The sequence below is a fragment of the Saccoglossus kowalevskii genome, chromosome 8 (genome assembly GCF_978046115.1).
Source record: "Saccoglossus kowalevskii chromosome 8, keSacKowa6.1, whole genome shotgun sequence".
Taxonomy (NCBI): Eukaryota; Metazoa; Hemichordata; class Enteropneusta; family Harrimaniidae; genus Saccoglossus; species Saccoglossus kowalevskii.
The window spans coordinates 35,252,978-35,272,759 of record NC_140648.1 but is presented as its reverse complement, the minus strand read 5'-3'; the positions used below and the strand labels follow the sequence as shown (position 1 = coordinate 35,272,759).

Genomic DNA, 19,782 nt, shown 5'->3' with positions numbered 1-19,782 from the left:
AATATAAACTAGTTAACTGCTAGAATTATTATTATAACGATACAGAATTGCGCTAATTAGAGAATATAAGACCTAGTTGGGTAAAATTAGCATATTTTGCGGGGGGGGGTATAACCGAGCGTAAACGTAAACCACGCAAACACATCGTGTTGGTTGCCAAATTTGGATATCGAAACGCAAAATGTTGAATGTCCAAGTACGAACAGGTTCAGTAAACTCAATATCTGCGTCAATAAAGCAATATTATCAAAACAGATACTGAAAAACACAAACGATATTTCGCTTATGTGGCGCGAGCAGCTGACAAGAGCGCGTCCACTCAAATCGCCGGTAACACAGCGCAAATGAATACAATTTGAATACGTAAACAAAAGCAACTGAGTCGGCGGCGGGGCGGAGATGACTATGTGGCATCCAAAATGTGAATAATTATTCAATTGGGGAGTGAAATTTTAATATACTCCTCAGATGCAGTTGATAATTGTTTGTTATACACGTGGCAAGGACAACAATAAACCATCGCGAGGCAGAAATATGTCTCGCAACTGACGGAAAGAAAACCGATCGCAAAGGAAAATATGTCAGTTGTCATGAAAATGGCGCAAATTTGCACGCATTCCATTAACCCTGGTCGTTATTTTGTGGTATTCTCGCAATAACCTTATAATATCATCAATGGGATATCATAAGTGGTTTCTAATCTCTCTTAGTTTGTAATCGGATAAACAAACCCCAATCACAAAGGTCATTTCAGTGTCTATTTCAATATTGAAAGTGCTTATATAAACCTTTTCTGTGTAGATTAGATTTTAATATGAGAGATTGATATGGGATTACACTTTATGTCAGACGTTACAAATACCTAGACGTTGACCGTTGGTATGCAATGTGTAGTGCAGGCAGAGTGTTGGATTAGGTTTAGCATTAGGATATATATTTATCATAGAGCTTTATGTGTAGATAACGCTACTGCTTTGCGTAAATAATTTCTGTATTTTTTTTAAATTGTGATTTGACATTACCCAAAGTCATCTCATATTGATGATCGTACCCGAGGTCATCTCATGTGAATTTTTACATCTTATCTTCCAGGTGAAAGATGGCAGTGTACTAATTTGATGGATTTCTTACACGACAAAGAAGACGATATCAGTATACGTAAGTTTCTTTTGATGTGCTATGCATTTACCGTATTCTAGTGTGTGTATGTTTTGTCTGGCGTGTACCTCATCAGTCAATGCCTTGTATGATTACACTGTAATCCGCCAATAGAGCATATGACGTATTGTCGTCACAAATAGTGTATTTCAATTTACATATTATTAACACCATCATCTGGAGTTTAATTAATAATCGATAATTTTCATATTCAGAATACCAATTACAATGGCGGATAAATTCGTGATTTGCACTCAGGTCTTAGCGAGAGTTTTTGAATGGCATATGACATATGCAGTGTACTCTGTGTAACTCACTATACTAGTATATAACTAACGTTCTATATCTACACAATGTAAACTAGAAGTAGAAACATTAAAAAACGGAAAACAATAGTGGGTGGCATTTACATTTATCATTGGGGTGAATTTATAATAAATCAATCAAATGCCATTCACTAAAGGTAAAACCATATATGTGCAATGACAAACTATACTATTATTATACACTGTATAAACAATGTGGATTACAAGTAACCACATGGAGTGACAACAGGGGCTTTAACAAGAAACACGAACGTGACAAACATTGTTATGTCATTACGACTGTTGTAGTTTAAGACGGACCTTTAGCCAGTCACATTCACTGGGGAATTACTAACGTATCATTATCCTTATCGGAGGAAATGGTGATGAGGTAGATAGATAAACTTACATAGACCAACATTAAGATGACCAGATAAGATGAACATTACGCAAGATACCGTGACGCCAAAACATGATGTCGTCTTAATGTTCAGCATTGTGCCACAAAACATTACAGTCATTGCATATGACGTGTATGTCTTATATACCATATAAGACATCCCATGTGCACAGCAATCAGAAATGTACAAAACGCCCCCGTCATTCGTGTCTAATTTAGAAATTTAATGAAGAAAATTACAAGATGCCATATTACGAGTTGATTCATCGATCGACAGATGAGGCAGTATGTATATCAGACATTATATCCATCGTAGATGGCTGTCATTCACGTCATGTAATTCATCACGGGTAATCATGACGTAACATAATCAAGCTAGTAATTTCACGTCGGATAAATGAAGCTCGTTTTAAATCATATCGTATAGTTCAACCTGTCATTTCAAATAATAAGGAACGCTGAATTTTATCAACATTATATCTGCACTGTGTATTAACCGACGCGTGTCACTTATAAATACGTTGTACCATCTTCTTCCCTTGCAATGTTTCATCACGTTTGAAGAAATGTAACTATTTTTGTATCTAAAACCCAAACAATGCCACAATGAAATCATAATTGAATATGTGTGTTACGCATGCGTAGAAGTGAAATCGAGTTAATAAGCGAGGGGAAAAATGAAGGAAACTTATTGTACGTACATGTAATTGAAATGGGATTGAGATTATGACAAGAAGCTAATACGTTATCATTGGTGATGACAGACATCGGTGACATGCTAGCCGCTAATTGTTTTTTTTTCATTCGCTCTAGGACATCAGTAATGTTGAGATATCAACTGAGCCATATGTACATTCAATTCAAGTAAACCCTAACTCACGCTTACGGACACAAATAAAGATTTGGTAAACCAATTGTTTTTCTCTGATGGTGCATCATGGGTACATTGCATTCAAATGCTGTATCATGTGATTGTTGTTGAACTCGACAATGCGATACATTACACAAATATTTTGAAACACCAGGGGTCACTGTAACAGTCCTGGTGTCATTGTAATTGTTCCAAACAAGGTGATACGTAATTGCCGAATATTCTTAGCCACTCGAAAATAAAAATGCTGTCAATTTATTTTTACATATATATATTTACAATCAAAACGCTACAGTCGACGTGCCGCGTCCTGTTCGGCATTGGATGTACACAACGCGTGTAATATACATTGTTTGTTATACACGCTGCGCGAAGACTGTAGCGCTTCAGGTAAAACATGTTTTGTCATGTCACCATTGTTCCATATAACAAGATACAAGGTATTTTGTTCGGGTGTATATGGCTATCGAAAGCTATACTGTATTACAAAGTGTATGTTAATGTCCATATGTATTTATAACGAACGTGTTTTAGCATAGACTCTATGATAAATGTTCACGTATCTAACAGTATTTTTCAAAAAAAATGATTTTACAAAAAAAAATCATATATTAAACTGAAGAAATAAATTATAGACTGTTTTCACATTAACATATTTCAAACCCAATTAAGTATGACGGCGTAATTCGTGTGAACATATTCAAAGGTACCCTACAGGGAATAATATATTTAATTTATTTGTAAAACTGACTTATAAAATTTGTCATTATTGGCTTATTGTCACACATAGCTTTAATAATTTGCTACTAAATTATATCAAACACTATTGTGTTGTCGATCTGTTATCACTTCTCAATATCGCGAGCTTCATACTATATAACTGTTTATATATTCGCACACCAGTCAACTTAAGTCAGTTTACGTTCAACCCCTATGTTGTATTAGCATTGTGCGAATGTTCCCAATGATCAGCTGCCTATGGTGTACCACGTGTTCTTAGTGATCTTGTCGTTGGTATAATTTTACCCGCAAACATCCACGAGTTAGAGGCTGTTCATTGGCTGATTACAGTGACAATCACATAGCCGTGTTCTAGTTACGTGTAACCACTCTAATAGGAATAGGGTCGAATTCGACACGTCGATAAAAACCTGATTGATATATAGTAGATAATATTTGGTAATCGTTGTCCTAAGTAACTATTTAAAATAGCTCGACCTTTCGAGCAATGGCTCTTTATTGATACATGTAGCATAGTAGAAATGTATAGATATAACATTAGAACAGGATGAACAAACATTTGCTCTCTGATTGATCAGACTGTTAAATGTTAGGGTTCGAAATCGGTGACTATTAATTTGAATTCCGTCTGTGCGTCCGCCCGGACCCATTTTCCAGACATGTTTCACCTTCAAATGCGTAACACACATGCACACCAGTTGTCATTACCATTTGATCATGTATGGCGGAATGGCGGCCATTTTGCTCCTCAAAATGCTGATACTTAAACGTGTCCGGGACCGCTCCTCTGAAACTTTGTATCATGATCATGCATACTGGATTACAGGTGCACGTTATATCTTTTTTGAGATTCAAGCAAAAATGGCGACTGGCGGCCATCTTGTTTTTTTTTTTCATGCACATGCCATTTCATTTATTTTGTGATTCGATCAAGTTTGTCAAATTGCTGACCATCTTACCTAAAATCCTGAAATCGCTGTTCATAAACGTGTCTGGAACCGTTTCCCAGAGATGAACAGGACGATTTCATTCAAACTTTCATGACCATGACCATGCATATTAGGTTACAAGTGCCAAGATTAATACATAATGGATTACAGGTGCACGTAATTTTAACTGTTTTTGTTCGTGTACATGCTGATTCCCCAATATTCTCTTAGTCCTATTCTCAAAGCTTGTACTATTTTGTAGCGACTTGATCACATTATTCGAAATCACGTTTCCGGAATCATTTCTTGTTGGTGAACAGGAATTTGTATCAGGTTCATACATATTGGGTTACAGGTGCACGTCATTATAACAATTGTTACTCTGTGATGGCTTGCATGCTTTGTTCAAACTCAGTACAATAACTGTACATACTTTATTTTGGTTGCACATAACATTTTTTAGTGATTCAACCAAATATGCTTAGCCCATTGTCAGCAACGACTGATAGTGTCACAGCACTATTTAGCAATTTGTATTCCCACAATACTCTGAATCTTTGCTAGTGGAATTTGGCAAATAAAACATACAAAACGGGGACTGAGTATAGCAAATGCACATTAATATAGCCATAAACATTAAGGCTGATTTGTCTGTACTGGAATGAGTTGTAATCAGAATGAACCAAACAACAAATCATTCGCAATATCATTAGTAGTTCTACGCACCATTAGTGAATAACTCTACTGTACTGCCTGGGACTATTTTCGGTTGGTTGGTTTTCATAAACTTTAAAAATATACATTGGGGGGGGGGGTAATGTAACATTACAATATTGACGTTTGCATGGGATCTTGCATTAGGTGAAACCAAGGCTATTGGCATTTTAACACAGAAAATACAAATGAATACAACGTGTTATCATGTCATAACCAATACTATCGCCTAATACAATGATCAGCCATTTTTGTACTTTGTCTGATTGACCCCTGTATTCATATTAAACTGATTACTCAGTATTATATTCTGAAAAGTGTATAAAAAGTTAATCATAAATTGTTGTTCAATGCCATTTGAATACTGAATCTCTTCTGATTCTGACGGCTGAATTATTGAGACATCAGAAAGTCCGTAAACGTACTCGGTGTTCTTAATATTCCATCGTTGAATTACCTGCATATTACATGAGAGCATAGTTATGATTTATCTTTCCACAATGATTCCTTTTTGCAGATACAAATCGAAATATTTGTCACAATAAATTTTCATTGCAGATGCAGCAATCTTACATCTAGATGGTCAGGTTGCCTATCTGATGATATTTACGCATTCTCCCTGTTATTGTTTTTTTCACGCCTCGTTTGTTTTACATTGCAACACGAATCATGAAGAAAGTTAATCAATCCGAGGGGTCTCCGTAAAAAGTGGGGGGGGGTATGGTTTTGTCGATGTTAGTGTCTTACAAAGTAATATGCAGTGTAACATGGAGAATATTTAAATAATAAATTACATTGTTTTATGGTGCTGTGTGGTTTCAATTTGGCCTATGGAACTGCTGGTAAATTTACAAACATGTTTTTTTTAAAGTAAGGATTCGATTTTTTTAACCTTACTGTGTGGAATTTCTTTAAGAGGTGCCTTCGTAGGGTGTTGAATCACTCCAGCGTTTTAATAATGATACGACGCATGATTTTACATCTTTAGACGATCATTGTTTTTTTTCAATATTTTTCTGACATTTTGATGTCAGCGTTTTGGATATTAAACAGTTAATCTGTGCTCAAATGTTATATCCCACTATTTATTCGAAATGAAACATCAACAATTTGTATATAATGAGATATTAGCCAGTTTGCTATTACAGGGATTGCTTTAACCCTAAATTTCATTCGCACACGCACACATTTTAGGAATCCTAATTTTGAGACTAGTCGGTGTCCAAATTCTTATAGAAATACGTACAATGAATTGACATTCTTCTCTGAAATGTTGGTGCAATGATTCGCTGCTCGCCGTGCACGTTTAGAAGAGTTGGTAACACAGCGAAATTCATCCCATTAGTCGTAGTGTATTGTATTTCCAATTCTTATCCTATCTGATCACAAGTCTGGCGTTTAGACATCGTGTCTAGAAAAAAAAACATAATGTGCGTCATTGTCACCCGGTACAAACGGGCAAGTGTCGAGGTTTCACCCTACGTATCGATAGTATCATTAAATATCCGGTCAATGAGTTGCATTAAGCTCACGACATTTATAACCGAGCCAAAATGCACCGTGCAAGGTTAACCACATACACGATCACTGTCATCAGTGTAGGTATACATTATTGATAAGCAGTGATTAGTCAGATCAGAGCCCTCTAACTCCATGTTATTTATACCTTACAAACGATACATATGAACACTAGTTGTAGCTTCTGATCTAACCAATTGGTGAAGGAAACACAAGCAACCGCGGCACATAACTCTAATACATTTGTTTTTGTTTTGGCAAGGACATCCTGTCTATTTTTAAATTACAATTCAGACACATGCCTAGGTTATAAGGCTTGAATATAAAATCATTCATATCAGTAATTCTCCAATATCTTCAAGTTACTGCGAGACAATTCTACAAATATACCCAAGTCAAAAGAGTTGATACTTTTCACCAATTTCTCAATGCACAAAATAAGTGAGCTGTGTAGAACCATGTGATGTGACTTACTGAACGATAGCAACAACTGAATTCTGCATTGACCTCTTGACGTGCTGTGTAACTGTCTCATTAGTGAGACGAATCAGTCGTAGACATCTAAATATATTAGATACTAAGCACATTATTGATTATTAAATAGTATATGATGAAAAAGTTAAAAACAATTTATATGTATATTTGATTTCCTAAACTTTGTTTCCGTAAATAAGTACGAAACGAAATAATATCATGTCTTAGTACGTTCAGAAAGCGACGTCTAAATAAAAATACCTGTACATGTACAGCGGTATATACTTGTAGTCAGTTTGTAAAAGATTTATACATAGAATATGCTAGTTTGTGCTATACACATTCTCTTATAAAAAAACATCTCATTTAATGCAATGTTATTCGAAGTAAACTATTTGCGGCTTTCTGTGTCACGTGGTATTTTGTCCGACTATTTATCTGCCATGTTGTTTTCCTAGATCGTAGTGACTAAGACAATCCTACAAGTATCCATTTAATATTGCAGCAAGTGTTTGCAGGTGTACATTCAACCACAGACTGTGATTCAACTTATACTGTAGTATTGTGAATTCCTAAAAATGTGATGTCGTTTTATGCAAATTTGGGTAAACACGTGCCGGTGACGGTGCGCGTCATGCAAGAACTTCGAACAAGCCTGCAGTGTTACTGACGTAATCCTTGAACAATTGTTTCAAATGTTGTTATTGTTATTGAAAATTTGTTTCAATAGGTGGGTTCTCGTGTCGTGAATTTGTCATCGAAATTAAGTACTGTAAAATGACTAATTTTCACTGGGTTTAAATTTCACTGATTTACCAATTCAGGCATATTCAGTGGGTTTTAAATTCACGGTTTCGTCATTTAGATAATGTGTTCTATGCTAAATTTTACATATTCGCTGTGTTTTAATTTAGCTGATTTTTCCAGTCAGCGAAATAAGCTAAATTAAAACCCAGTGAATAATTACCCCCTTTACAGTACCTCACATACCCGCATATACGTAATACAGGTGATTCCCCGGGGACATAAGTTACACTACAGTGAGTCAATCACGCTGGTGGACATGCGCACAAGCCCCAATTTGGGTCTACTTAGCTTTGGACTCCACCTTGTAATCTTCGATCAGCGCAGTTAAGCATCTAATTTATGCATGGTTCGTGAAACGACACAGTTCAGTGATCAATGGCACCCTTCTAATAAAAGCATATTACTAATACCTCTTATCACTACCTTCACGTACATATTTGTATAATAACCTTGTATATTCTCGTGAGATCCTCGCAGATATCGTGAAATTGATTGGATTTCTTACAATCACAAATATGTGTCTTTACCGATACATTGGGCATGCATATGGTTAAAGCAGGGGGGTCGTCACCTGCGCATGCGTCAGTTGGTCATAGCGTGTCATTGTTTACAAACAAGCGTCGTCTACCTTTGCGTTTTCAGCATGTGTTGTTATCGTCGCTTGGGACTCAATTCCCGCGCGTGCGCAGGTAACGACCCTCCCGCTTTAATGACTCTGGCGTCGTATATTATTATTCCCAAGTATTTTAGCTTATGGATTTGGGATAGGTATTGACGTGATAATGTTATGACGTCATCATCAGCCCTGTTATGCAACAATCTGGATATCGTATTTTGTGCTAGAGCCTGGACATCTTCGCCAGTCAAAGTTCGTTTATTCGGCCATCTCCTCGCGTGTATGAGTTTTACATCGAGCTCGTGGAACCGTGCAATTCGGACGATGGTGTTAAAGGTAGAGTGCCACGCAGTGCCACAGTCGTCATGTAGCGCCAAAGTATTCACGCAGAGCCACGGTCGTCACGCAATGCCATAGTCGTTATGTAGCAACCACGTGTGTGAAGGACACAATCTCCCAAGCAGAGATCTATTTCTGCGAATACTAGTACATCTTTGCCACCACGTGATCTTATGCTTGTCGTTGATTGGTCGATACGTCTCAGTCACACTACTTTTAAAAGCAAGCTCCCCGTAGTTGTTTTCTGCTTTACGTAATAGTACATCTGCCACAACAGCCTTCACTACGGACGGCCATAGCGCCGTAAACAACATGGTGTGTTTCGATGACGCTTTAATACTCTTTGGGACTAGTTGATATAACTTATAAATCAGCACGACAACACCACGTGATCATAGCGGAGGATTTTAAAGTTTGAGCATATTATAATTACATGAATGTACAAGAAAAACTTATCTTAAGGTAGCGGGACTATTATTTGCATACTTGTTTTCATCTTCTAATTGTGACTAAATGACTACAAATAGACCCGGGAAAGTATATATTTTTAGAATCGCTAGATTTCAAGCTTTTCACAAGTGTATTTTGCATGCCGGTATCTGCATTCTACGACGCGTTACTCAATCAAAGGTGAAAAATTACTTTTTCTGTAAAAAAAATAATTACGCATTTATGCTGGCGATAAGAAGTATTTTTTTCACTTTTCCTAGTTGTTCAATAGTCTGGTAAATTGAATGTGTCTGGTCAGTTTTATTCAAGCAACGCGTTTTAAAAAAATAGTGTGCTGAATTTTAATTACTGTTTTAGTCGCATTGCCCCCAACTCAAACCACAACTCGTTGGTAAATAATCGATGAAATAGTTTGTCTGGACACATTCAAGTTCCTCTCACTGTCACCTTAAAGCTGTGAAAATTTGGTGTTAATCCGACGACAATAAGTATACGTTATTTTTTGTTAAAGACCTTGTATTTTGAAAAACATAAACTCCTAGAAAACGTCCATGAAGTAACAGCAAAGATTTTCAAACTTGTTTATCGGCACAATCAATTTGTTTTCCCATCAGGGTCTGTTTTAACATGTGTAGGGACATCCAAATGTGTAAGGCTATTGGAAACCAAAAAAATAAAGGAATGGAATAGCTATAATTGGATAAATTCGGCATATGAAAACACCAAAATCAATGATTTTTTTTCAGTGGCTGTGTGACCTTGTATCTGACACATTCATATGCAAATGACTAATCTGTGAAACAAAGAGGGGCGGAGACAAACCACTCAAATGTTTGGAAACACTCATTGTGTGTCAGATAACTACTGATAACACATCCTAACATTGCTTTGTCTTGAGTTTATCTTTGAAACTTATAGGCACACAGATTAAACCTGTGTTGTTGATTTTGGAAAACACTACTGAGGCTGCCTTGCTTCCCTTCAGAAAATCTACATTTTAACCAACTTACATGACATTCTATGTTATGTTGACTTTATCACATGAAAGTTTATAGTGCATTTCATCAATTAATAAATAAATGTGAAAATCGTAATTTTCAACACAAATAATAGTCTCGCTACCTTAAATTGAGCTTATCCGTGATAAACTGTAATTCCTCAAACATCATATGTATCAGTCAGCGTATACTAATTAAAGATACTTCATAATCTTATACGATATACGCAACGAAGCATTCCCTTCATCTTTACGAATATTTATAAATCCCAATGGCAGTAGAATCCACGCCGCTAATAAACCACGAGCACAGTGTTAAAATGTTCAAATTGTATTATTCCATCGACAAATAGAAACTTCACGTTTCAGCTTGAATTGTGAATTTTGTAATATTTATAAAATGAGAGGAATGAGTTTGTTGTATTGAGAGTAGTTATATATTGCCTTCGCAGTAATAATCCCCGAATCGTTTCGCGTAGGTTGCTCCCAAGCGTTTAACTAAAATACTTTTCCGAAAATTGAATTACCGTTCCGAAATGGGAGGCAGAACATTCGATTACCCAGGGTAACGTTGACGGTAATCCGATTTGCTACTGACCTGTCAGTCATTGTGAATTCCCGATGAAACGACTGTGTCATGTGGATTGCAAAGTCACATTGGTGTCGCTAATTGTTAGACTTTTACTCACTGATATTGTCCATATAGTCTGTAAAAATTACAACTAAAACCCTTTAAATTAGTCTTTTTCTCTTTAAAAAAATATTTTAAATAATAAATTAGGAAACTATCATGAGTATGAATGGAATATTGACTTAATATTATGCATCATAGAAAAGACTGCGTTACATTGGAATAACCTTAAAAGCCAATTTTCCAGATTAAATATGACACAGATTGACTTCGGAAGTTGGACTTATACAGAGAGCAAATTATAAATTCAGAGTGCACTTACTACAGCATAGTGAGCATATAGCAATTGACAGATGACAAATTACAGTATTACTGTAACATTGATATAGTGGTTTTCGTTTATGTATTATATATAAATTGCTTTTAGACATTGTCCCATCTGTTTGAACATGCTTCAAGCGCGCACTTGCGCAAAAAAAATGTGCATTGTTTTGCTGCGGCATATTCTGGTTGCGTAAGTTGAACCACACGCTGTTATGAATGTTGCGAATCCCACGTGATATCATCGTTAAAACACGCCTCACGAAAAATATTATTACACAAACTCGTTGTAACTGAAATTGAGTGGAGGGACCCAATGATTTACTTGTTTTGCAGAGCTACACGTCAAATCCAGACCCCAATATATGTTAAAGGGCGGTGGTCGTCGTGCCGCGTCCTGTTCGATATAAGACTCATAGAAACGTACACAACACGCGTAAAATACATTGTTTGTTTACATGAAATTTCAACACGCACTACACGACGACCCCCGCTCTTTAGAAATACGTGACCCCACCACGCGAAAACTATATATGGACCATAGGGTGCAAGGCTTCGATCTTGGCTTCGAACTGTTGCGTTGATTTTAAAGCGGTAGGGTCGGCACCTGCGCACGCGAGATCCAAGCGACGATAACAACATACGCAAAACGCTAAACACGCAAAGGCTCATGGTTAGACGCTTGTTTGTAAACAATGCCACGCTATGGCCATCTGACGCATGCGCAGGTGACGTCTCCCCCGCTTAAATTGCACCTCGGCCGTTTAAAATATAGTTGTGTGTATATAACTAATAACATATTTGATCATTTGAATACAGTCGAAAAAATAGTGACACTGGAAATCGACGATAACAGTTTGTGACTTGTCATCTTCGCCAGCCAATCAGCTATCTTGTATCAAAATACTATAGAGCGTGTTTTAACAGGCGATCCAAGCAGAACAGATCACACATGTTTTTCAAGATAAAAAGCCTTATCAATCATCTAAACCATGCACTTAAGGCATTACTAGCTGAAAATAGATGAGTTTGTTGCAATGAGAACCGGGAGTGGCAAATCATGAAAATTTTGCAACAGTTCAATTCTTGAATGACCGGTCGAGTAGAGTTTCTGAGATTTCTTTTAAAGTTGACCGTTTCATTACTTTGTTAATATAAATATGTGTCACTTTTTTGATTAAGTATGTCACGAACAGCTGAAAAATGCAGCGCTGGTTTTTGGGGGTTTGGCAAACAACCTAAACACACTCTACACGCACGGTTACTAGAAGAATTGTGAAGTAACCGTGCTACTCGTAGCCATGTCAGACATTTTGTTCGTTAGCTTGCCGCGCAATGTTACACAGCGTCTGATTGGGCGCCCTTCCAATAGGCACATCCAATCAAACTCGGCCATTTGTTTAACATAAAATGCACATTTACCCAGGCTGCAGAGTCCCGCACGGGTTGGTGGAGTCGGCAATACGTCGACACCAACAAACCGTGCGATTCAGACGATGTGATTTACTATGCATAAATACATTGGGACAAGGACATTTTTCAAAAGTTTTATTGCTATTGCGAATGCGAAAAATACACTCATCGAGTTACCTTGCATGCATCCCATTGATAAGTCGGCAAGTGCATCGTTGCAAGATGTGTTTTGTTGAGAAAGCGTCATTAAATCATTTATGATATTTTGAGGTGACCTTTACACAATCTAACCCCCCTAAATTGTCTTCGGAATCGTTTACAAGATAAATTGTCGATAACAATTTCTTAATGACATATAAAGGATAATAGATAGATCATTATCGTCTTTGTTTGCATAAATTGTTCTGATTGAACGATAAATATGATCCCAAATGTTGTTCGGCCAGTATTCCCACGGCTCTACTTTATCTGCCTACATCGCAGATCTAATCTGTAAACGGTGGTGTATGCAACGAACGCAATAAAGAAAGACAAGAGTAGACACTATACTTTAATCGGGTATCACTCTTCACATTCAGATTTCCTGAATTATGCAAACATGACATCACAGCCCGGTGTAAAATTATATTTTTCTAGTGATTATCATTAGTCTGGCTATAAAAATCATATTAACAATACATATATTTTTTTTCTAATAAATTTATTAAATCAAATAGATATTTTTTGCAAGAAAGGAACTTGATAGTGTAAACAGATTTTAACTATTGTAAATCACCTATGGAAAATTTAAAAAGAAAATTTCACGATTTTTTCTCTTTGAAATAAAAGAAATGGTCACGATAGAAAACTAAACATAGACTTATCACTATTACTTTTTGATAAGCTTTTCATACCAATCATTGTCTATGCTGGTTATGTCTGGGGTAATGAATGTAATAAGAAATCAAGAATTGAAATAAAAAAAATCAAGACTATCAAATATTAAATAGCAGATGAATACAAACATAATTATTACTGTATCAATAATGAACAACTTTATGAAAGCTTGAAGGATTGTTTTCTTAAAATATTGGGCAGATAAATATTAACAATGACAACAGAGCAAATCCGAATGTTATAAACCAAGATTGTAAAGGTTGTGTTTAAAATGATGTTCACTTAGACAGATACTTGAGTACTACGTCTACTGAAGTCTCTCGCCAAAATTCGACTATGTAACGAAAAATAAAAATCGAATGTGGTCGCCATTGTAATGTCCCTGCTAATGAAAGGATATATGAACGATTTGGTGACAATGTCATTGAAGATGAACAGCTTTTATTAATGAGTTGTATACCAAACGCAAAAAAAAGAAATAGTTTTCAACGGCTGAGCAAATCAGTGATACATTTTATTCAATTCTAAATAGTTTTAATGACTTGTCAATATTGCTTACACAGTTCATATCAATATGTATATAACAGAGACAACAATACACAGTTTAATTGTCTGTATTTTCTCTACTTTCTTTTTCATTTCAGTTGTAGCCATTTTCACCCTTTTCCGAGGGTTGTTATGTGTTAATAAAATTATTATTATCTTAGCAAAGCGTGTTTATGTTTTTGAAATAGCTTTATCGAGTAGCCGTCGAATATTTACGCCTTGACATGGCACTATACGCCTGTACAGAAATACTATTAATTGCCAAAACCATTATAATACAAGAAACACCGTCCGCATAATTGTTGATTCGTACTGGTCGCCATACAATCATCGGACACAAGCGCGAATGCAGTGCCCCGTAATCAAACCAATCATACGGTATCAATTGATTTAAATACAGTACGCATTTATTCTTTGTACCTAAACGCTGAAAAGCCAATTTGTAACGTTCATGTCTATTTATATATTATCCTTGACGTACCATTTATTTTTCTGTGATGATGAGTTGTCGTGTTGAATTCATATAAAACGGTGATGTAAACTATTTCGTGTGGTTACTATGGCTAGTTAATATGTGTGTTATCAAGGTGACGGTAGTACGGCGCAAAGGAAGACAAAAGAACGTTTGTATAACAGTCATCGTTCTTTCGTTTTGTTTTTGTTTTACAACAGAACACTTAAAGGGCGGTGGTCGTCACGCCGCGTCTTGTTCGACAGGGGACCCATAGCGACGTATATAACGCGTGTAAATTACATTGTTTGTTTACATGAAATTCGAACACGCGCTGCGCGACGACCACCTTCGTTTATGTGCGGAATTAGTACGTCTGCGGTGAGATGTCACATGGGATCTTTGAATAAAATTTCATTTCGTAGAATTTCGTCCAGCACAGACGTCGGCATTCCGATGTCGTGTTCAGTAAATTCTAACAAACAGTTCACATACACATGTGAACATTGTTCGAAACTGTCACGGTGGCATCTTATTTAGAGGCTGTTAATAATAATCTTTTTCGACCATAAAAAGGGAGTTTGGAGACAATATGGCGCCCAGTCTTTTATAAAACTGGAGCGTAATTTCTTATCTGATTAAACCAAGTGTCAATACGTGTATATACGATACATTCAGTATATGAAACATTGAAACACCGTGCACACATGTATACCCAATACTGATAGTTACAACATTTGTCAACTTGATGGATGAATGTGTATGCGTGTACGCGTCAATACGGCGCGGATTGAAATTACTGGATATCTTTTTTTAAAATTATGCTTGGTTGTCGGAATAATTTAGAATATGTCTTACTAAAGTGTATGCGTCTTCACGGAATGCGTAAACCGCACAACAAAGACAGTTTAACAAATGAATTTATTACAAAACGGGCGTGTTACGTTTAATAAAGAGGGGCAAAGGAATAGCTGACACATGTTACAGGAATTAAAAAAAAAAGCATTTTACGTTATTACAAAAAATAAAATAAAAGTTCCATTTACAGTAAAAAATAGGTTTTTACACTTTACAGATAAAGAAAATTCTACATTATATATTACATTTTTTTATAATATATTTAATAACTTGTGTTAAAAATCAAAATTGGAAATTGTGTACGAATTACGAAATGTTTTATACGCTTACAAAAAATAAGATCTTTGTACAAATTAACTGATTACATGTTTCACATGCCCATGTCTACGAATTTATGTTTTTTTATTTATTTAAATAACATAATCTCAAAAATAAAAACAGTTGATTACAGTTTACAGAAATATCTCTTGCCGATCCTCTTTAAATGGCGACTGTGACAATTTGAGTGGATGTTCACATCACATCGTCCTTTTTTCACACTCCGTGTTTTGTTATTCTTTCAGATCAATGGAAGTCTGTGATAGCCTTTGAGTTAGTAAGCACCGTGGCGATATTCTTTGCGAGTATCATTGCCACAATAGGCTGGTTGAAGAAGATGCCGCTACCGACGCTACTTGCCGGTGTGACGCAAGCTATGGCAGGTACGTGAGACGCAACAAACACGTCATAGTCTTCGCCCTGCGTCGTGTTCGATAAGGGTCATATGCCATGCCACATGTACAACGGATGCAATGTACATTGTAATTCGAACGCGCACTGCACAGCTGCTGTTGCCTTGTCAAAGTGAATGCTGTCGGGGACCGCGTCGTGTTTGGTAAGGGTCTCACGCCACGTATGCAACGCGTGTAAATCGATATTTATTTACTCGAAATTCGGCCGCGCTGCGTAATGTGATGTTTGATTAGTAATGCCACTTCTTGGGTAAATTCCTGTGACATGATACAGTGCTTTCAGACAAGCCGTTTACAAAATTTAGAACTAATTTATAACATGTTTGCCGAACGTTTCATTCAAATCTATTTGAGACAACGTGATCGACTATAATAATTCGCGCGGTGTTCCACGATGTTCGCGAAGCCAATCAGCCACTGGTCGATACGTCTACACACCAGCACGCGCAGGAGCGTATATTCATCAGCAGTGATGTCGCGGTGTTCGTTCTAATTGGACAACGGCAGTATTCAAATTTAAGAAGGTGTTATGTTTAGAAACCGTAATTATTCTGAACGCACTGTGTGCCATTGCGATGTTATAACATTTTTTTAATGTATGTCATACCACACCCATTGTCTACAGGGACATACTATTATATTGAAGGGGTGGTCGACATCATTAAGCAAAAAAGTACATAAGCTAATGCTAATCTCATAAGATGATCAAAACTGCTCTATATTTCGTGATTAAGTCAGTAGGTGGGAATGCCAAAGCTGTTGTATACAAAATAATAACTCAGTTAATTACAGAAGAGATAATTGTATCATGGATGTACATCCATGATTGTATCGACTATTAAACCCAGAGTATAACCTATATTAAGCAGAATTCGAATTTGACAAGACTTGGACACGATAGCTGATAGGTTCTCAGTTCCATGACGGCTAAATTGCTTACCCTACTTAGCTCACTTACAAATGGAAAATCCATGTATATAATTGGTGTCTTGCAAACTCTCGTTTCCTGTCCTTTTACCGCAAATTTTTCGCCCGACTGATTTCTATAAAAGCATATACTTTATGGACCTTCATATTCTTCTTTGCTCGTTCACTGAAAGCATTTAATGGTCGTACAGTCTGTCTTTGATGGCACTGTGCCTTATGATAAATGGTGTAGATTTGTACGATATGGCTGCAAACACATCACATATATAACGTTATGTAGTACGTGTGCCTTATCACAGGGAAGAATCCTTATGCCCATTAGTTGCGCAATAGCCGAATGTTGATCTAATCACTGACACGATTTTAATCAAAGTTTGCTATATGTTAAATTGTGTGCGTTAACGCATTGTGAAATAGCGACATGTAATTTTAGCGAATTTGGCTAAATTCACAAATTAAATGAATTTTATTTTAGTAAAGCGCCAACAGTCACATTGTGAGAATATACTTTCTTTTTAAAATAGCCACATCTTGAATTAGCGAAATTACAGATTAGCTAAATAACGTGCTAGCTAAAAAGTATCTTATTTGTGTTAAGAGTGGCTGAGGGCGCCCTTCAAGTAGATGTACAACGAGCTCGAGTGTAACAAACATGCGTTCCTTCATTACGCGTCTGTCAACCGTTAATATTACCATGGTTTATCCTCTGTCCATGGTCGTCACTTCAGCACGGTAAATGCGTACTCAAAATCCGGGTCCCATGTGATGGGTAAAACAAATTCACGTAGTAGGCCTTCAGTGGGTGTTCGTGTGTGGTGTGATATGATTGCTCAATGAATTTACAAAATTATAACACAAATACACTTCTTTAAAGAAAGGGGTAGCCAGACTTGCTTGCTGCATCGGACAATATCATTTAATATAACCAACAACTTCTTTTAAATTTTGATAATTTCTTAGAGAACGTGGATGGTGCATCTGTGTTGGTTACGTGGTCGCGCTTTAATTAAGATACGTTTTCTGACACGATACAGTGATATAATCACATTTATTAATGAAATAAACAAAAAAAACAATTTTCTATTTGTTCACATACTGGGAAAAATACGCATAGCGGCATCAATCCTTCACTTAAGTACCACGCCTCATTTTGTGATGATTAATAATGCAATCGTCATGAATTATACTGATACCATCTCTTCTCTCGTTACAGATCTGTTTATGATGGTTGGGCATGCAATGTTCATTACTGCGCATGAGCGGATTCAGCAAGCACATTTTGTAGAATTAAATAAAGACATGAATTCCAAATGGAATTATGGGACATCGTTTACCATGGCATGGTTGGGATTTTGTTTATCTGCATTGGCTGCCATCGTAGACATCACCATGTTCGTATGTAGCGATAGGTATAGGGAAAACGACATTGGTGCTAACATGCCTATATGAACATACATTTAGTTGAATGTCAACATTTCAAGCAATAAGTTATGCGTAAAACGGCGGGTAGGTGAGAATGAGGACATTGTTAGTGTTTACCCACTGTCATATCCCTAGTATGAATCTGTCATAATGTCACAATTCCGGGCGGCAACGTTCAATTTTCACCTCCCCTAAAAAAGACAAGAATATTGCCACGGGCAATAAAGAGAGGCCAGTTATGTGCACGTTAATACGACATTTTGTACAACTTACTCATGTGCTATTTAAAATTATGCGCAACAACACATTTTAACGATTATAATGATATGATGAAGTAAATACCATGACGTCATGGGTCGCAGGTTATATTCTATAATTATGGCAATTAAGATAACTATCTAAAGAACATATCCATGTATCTGAATGATAAAATCTAGTGCATATTATCCTTTGTAATTTCATTTGAATAAAACTGAAGTCGTGTATAAAAGCAACATTGGGTAACACCATGTTTATACCACGGACCTTGCTTTATCTGGCATGTGTCCACACAATTAATGATACATCACGTTTTTTTCTAAAAGTCTTTTTACGAAAATGTATGCATAAGAATAATGGTCATTAAATAGCCATTAAATATTTTGAATTCAAGATTTATCAAATATAGCAGTTTTCTCGGTGACCCAAATTAGTTACAATATTTCACATACTTTGAACTAGTTCATTTTTCTAATTAATTAAAACTATTATATCTTTCACTTTCGTCATATGCAAATAATGTCAAGGCAGCTCTAAGCCCATGTAAATACCGTCATCTATGGCGGAGTGTGTGTCTGCCTTGTCGAATGTGTATAAATGCCTTACTATAAACAGGCACTTCAAAGTGCTTATAAATTAGTTGACGTCTGAAAAGTTATCTGAGCAGTGTTAGCGTTTACACCAAGGAACGTGTCAGTGACCATGATATGGTGGATATACTTAGGAATCTTTTCAACAATTTGTAACAGTACTTTCTTATTTGAATCTTATTAAAATTAAAATCAGATTATGCAAATGACATATTGTAAGTTGGTTGATTTACTACCACGTGACCATGCTGTGTTCATTCACGAATACACACTACCATCACCATCTGATTATTTATATTAAGGTAGATGCCTACTCATGATTTTTGAGAAAGTTGGTCATAAATCGCTTGACAATGTTCATTTGTTTATTATGTAAAATGGCACATTTTTGTTTGTTACAGTGGCGTATTTTGAGAAACTTGTCCTAAAATTTTTGGAA

General features: G+C 36.3%; 1 protein-coding gene across 1 annotated transcript in view; it reads left to right on the top strand.

The window, feature by feature from the left end:
- The window catches only part of LOC144352630 (uncharacterized), a 30,543-nt gene extending 10,991 nt beyond the window's left edge, over positions 1 to 19,552 (top strand). The window contains exons 2-4 of the mRNA XM_085503005.1: positions 1,093 to 1,158; positions 15,979 to 16,116; positions 18,287 to 19,552. Coding sequence (XP_085359131.1) covers positions 1,093 to 1,158; positions 15,979 to 16,116; positions 18,287 to 18,522 — 440 coding nt within the window. The 3' untranslated portion in view covers positions 18,523 to 19,552. The remainder of the gene's footprint in view (positions 1 to 1,092; positions 1,159 to 15,978; positions 16,117 to 18,286) is intronic.
- Positions 19,553 to 19,782: the final 230 nt, after the last annotated feature.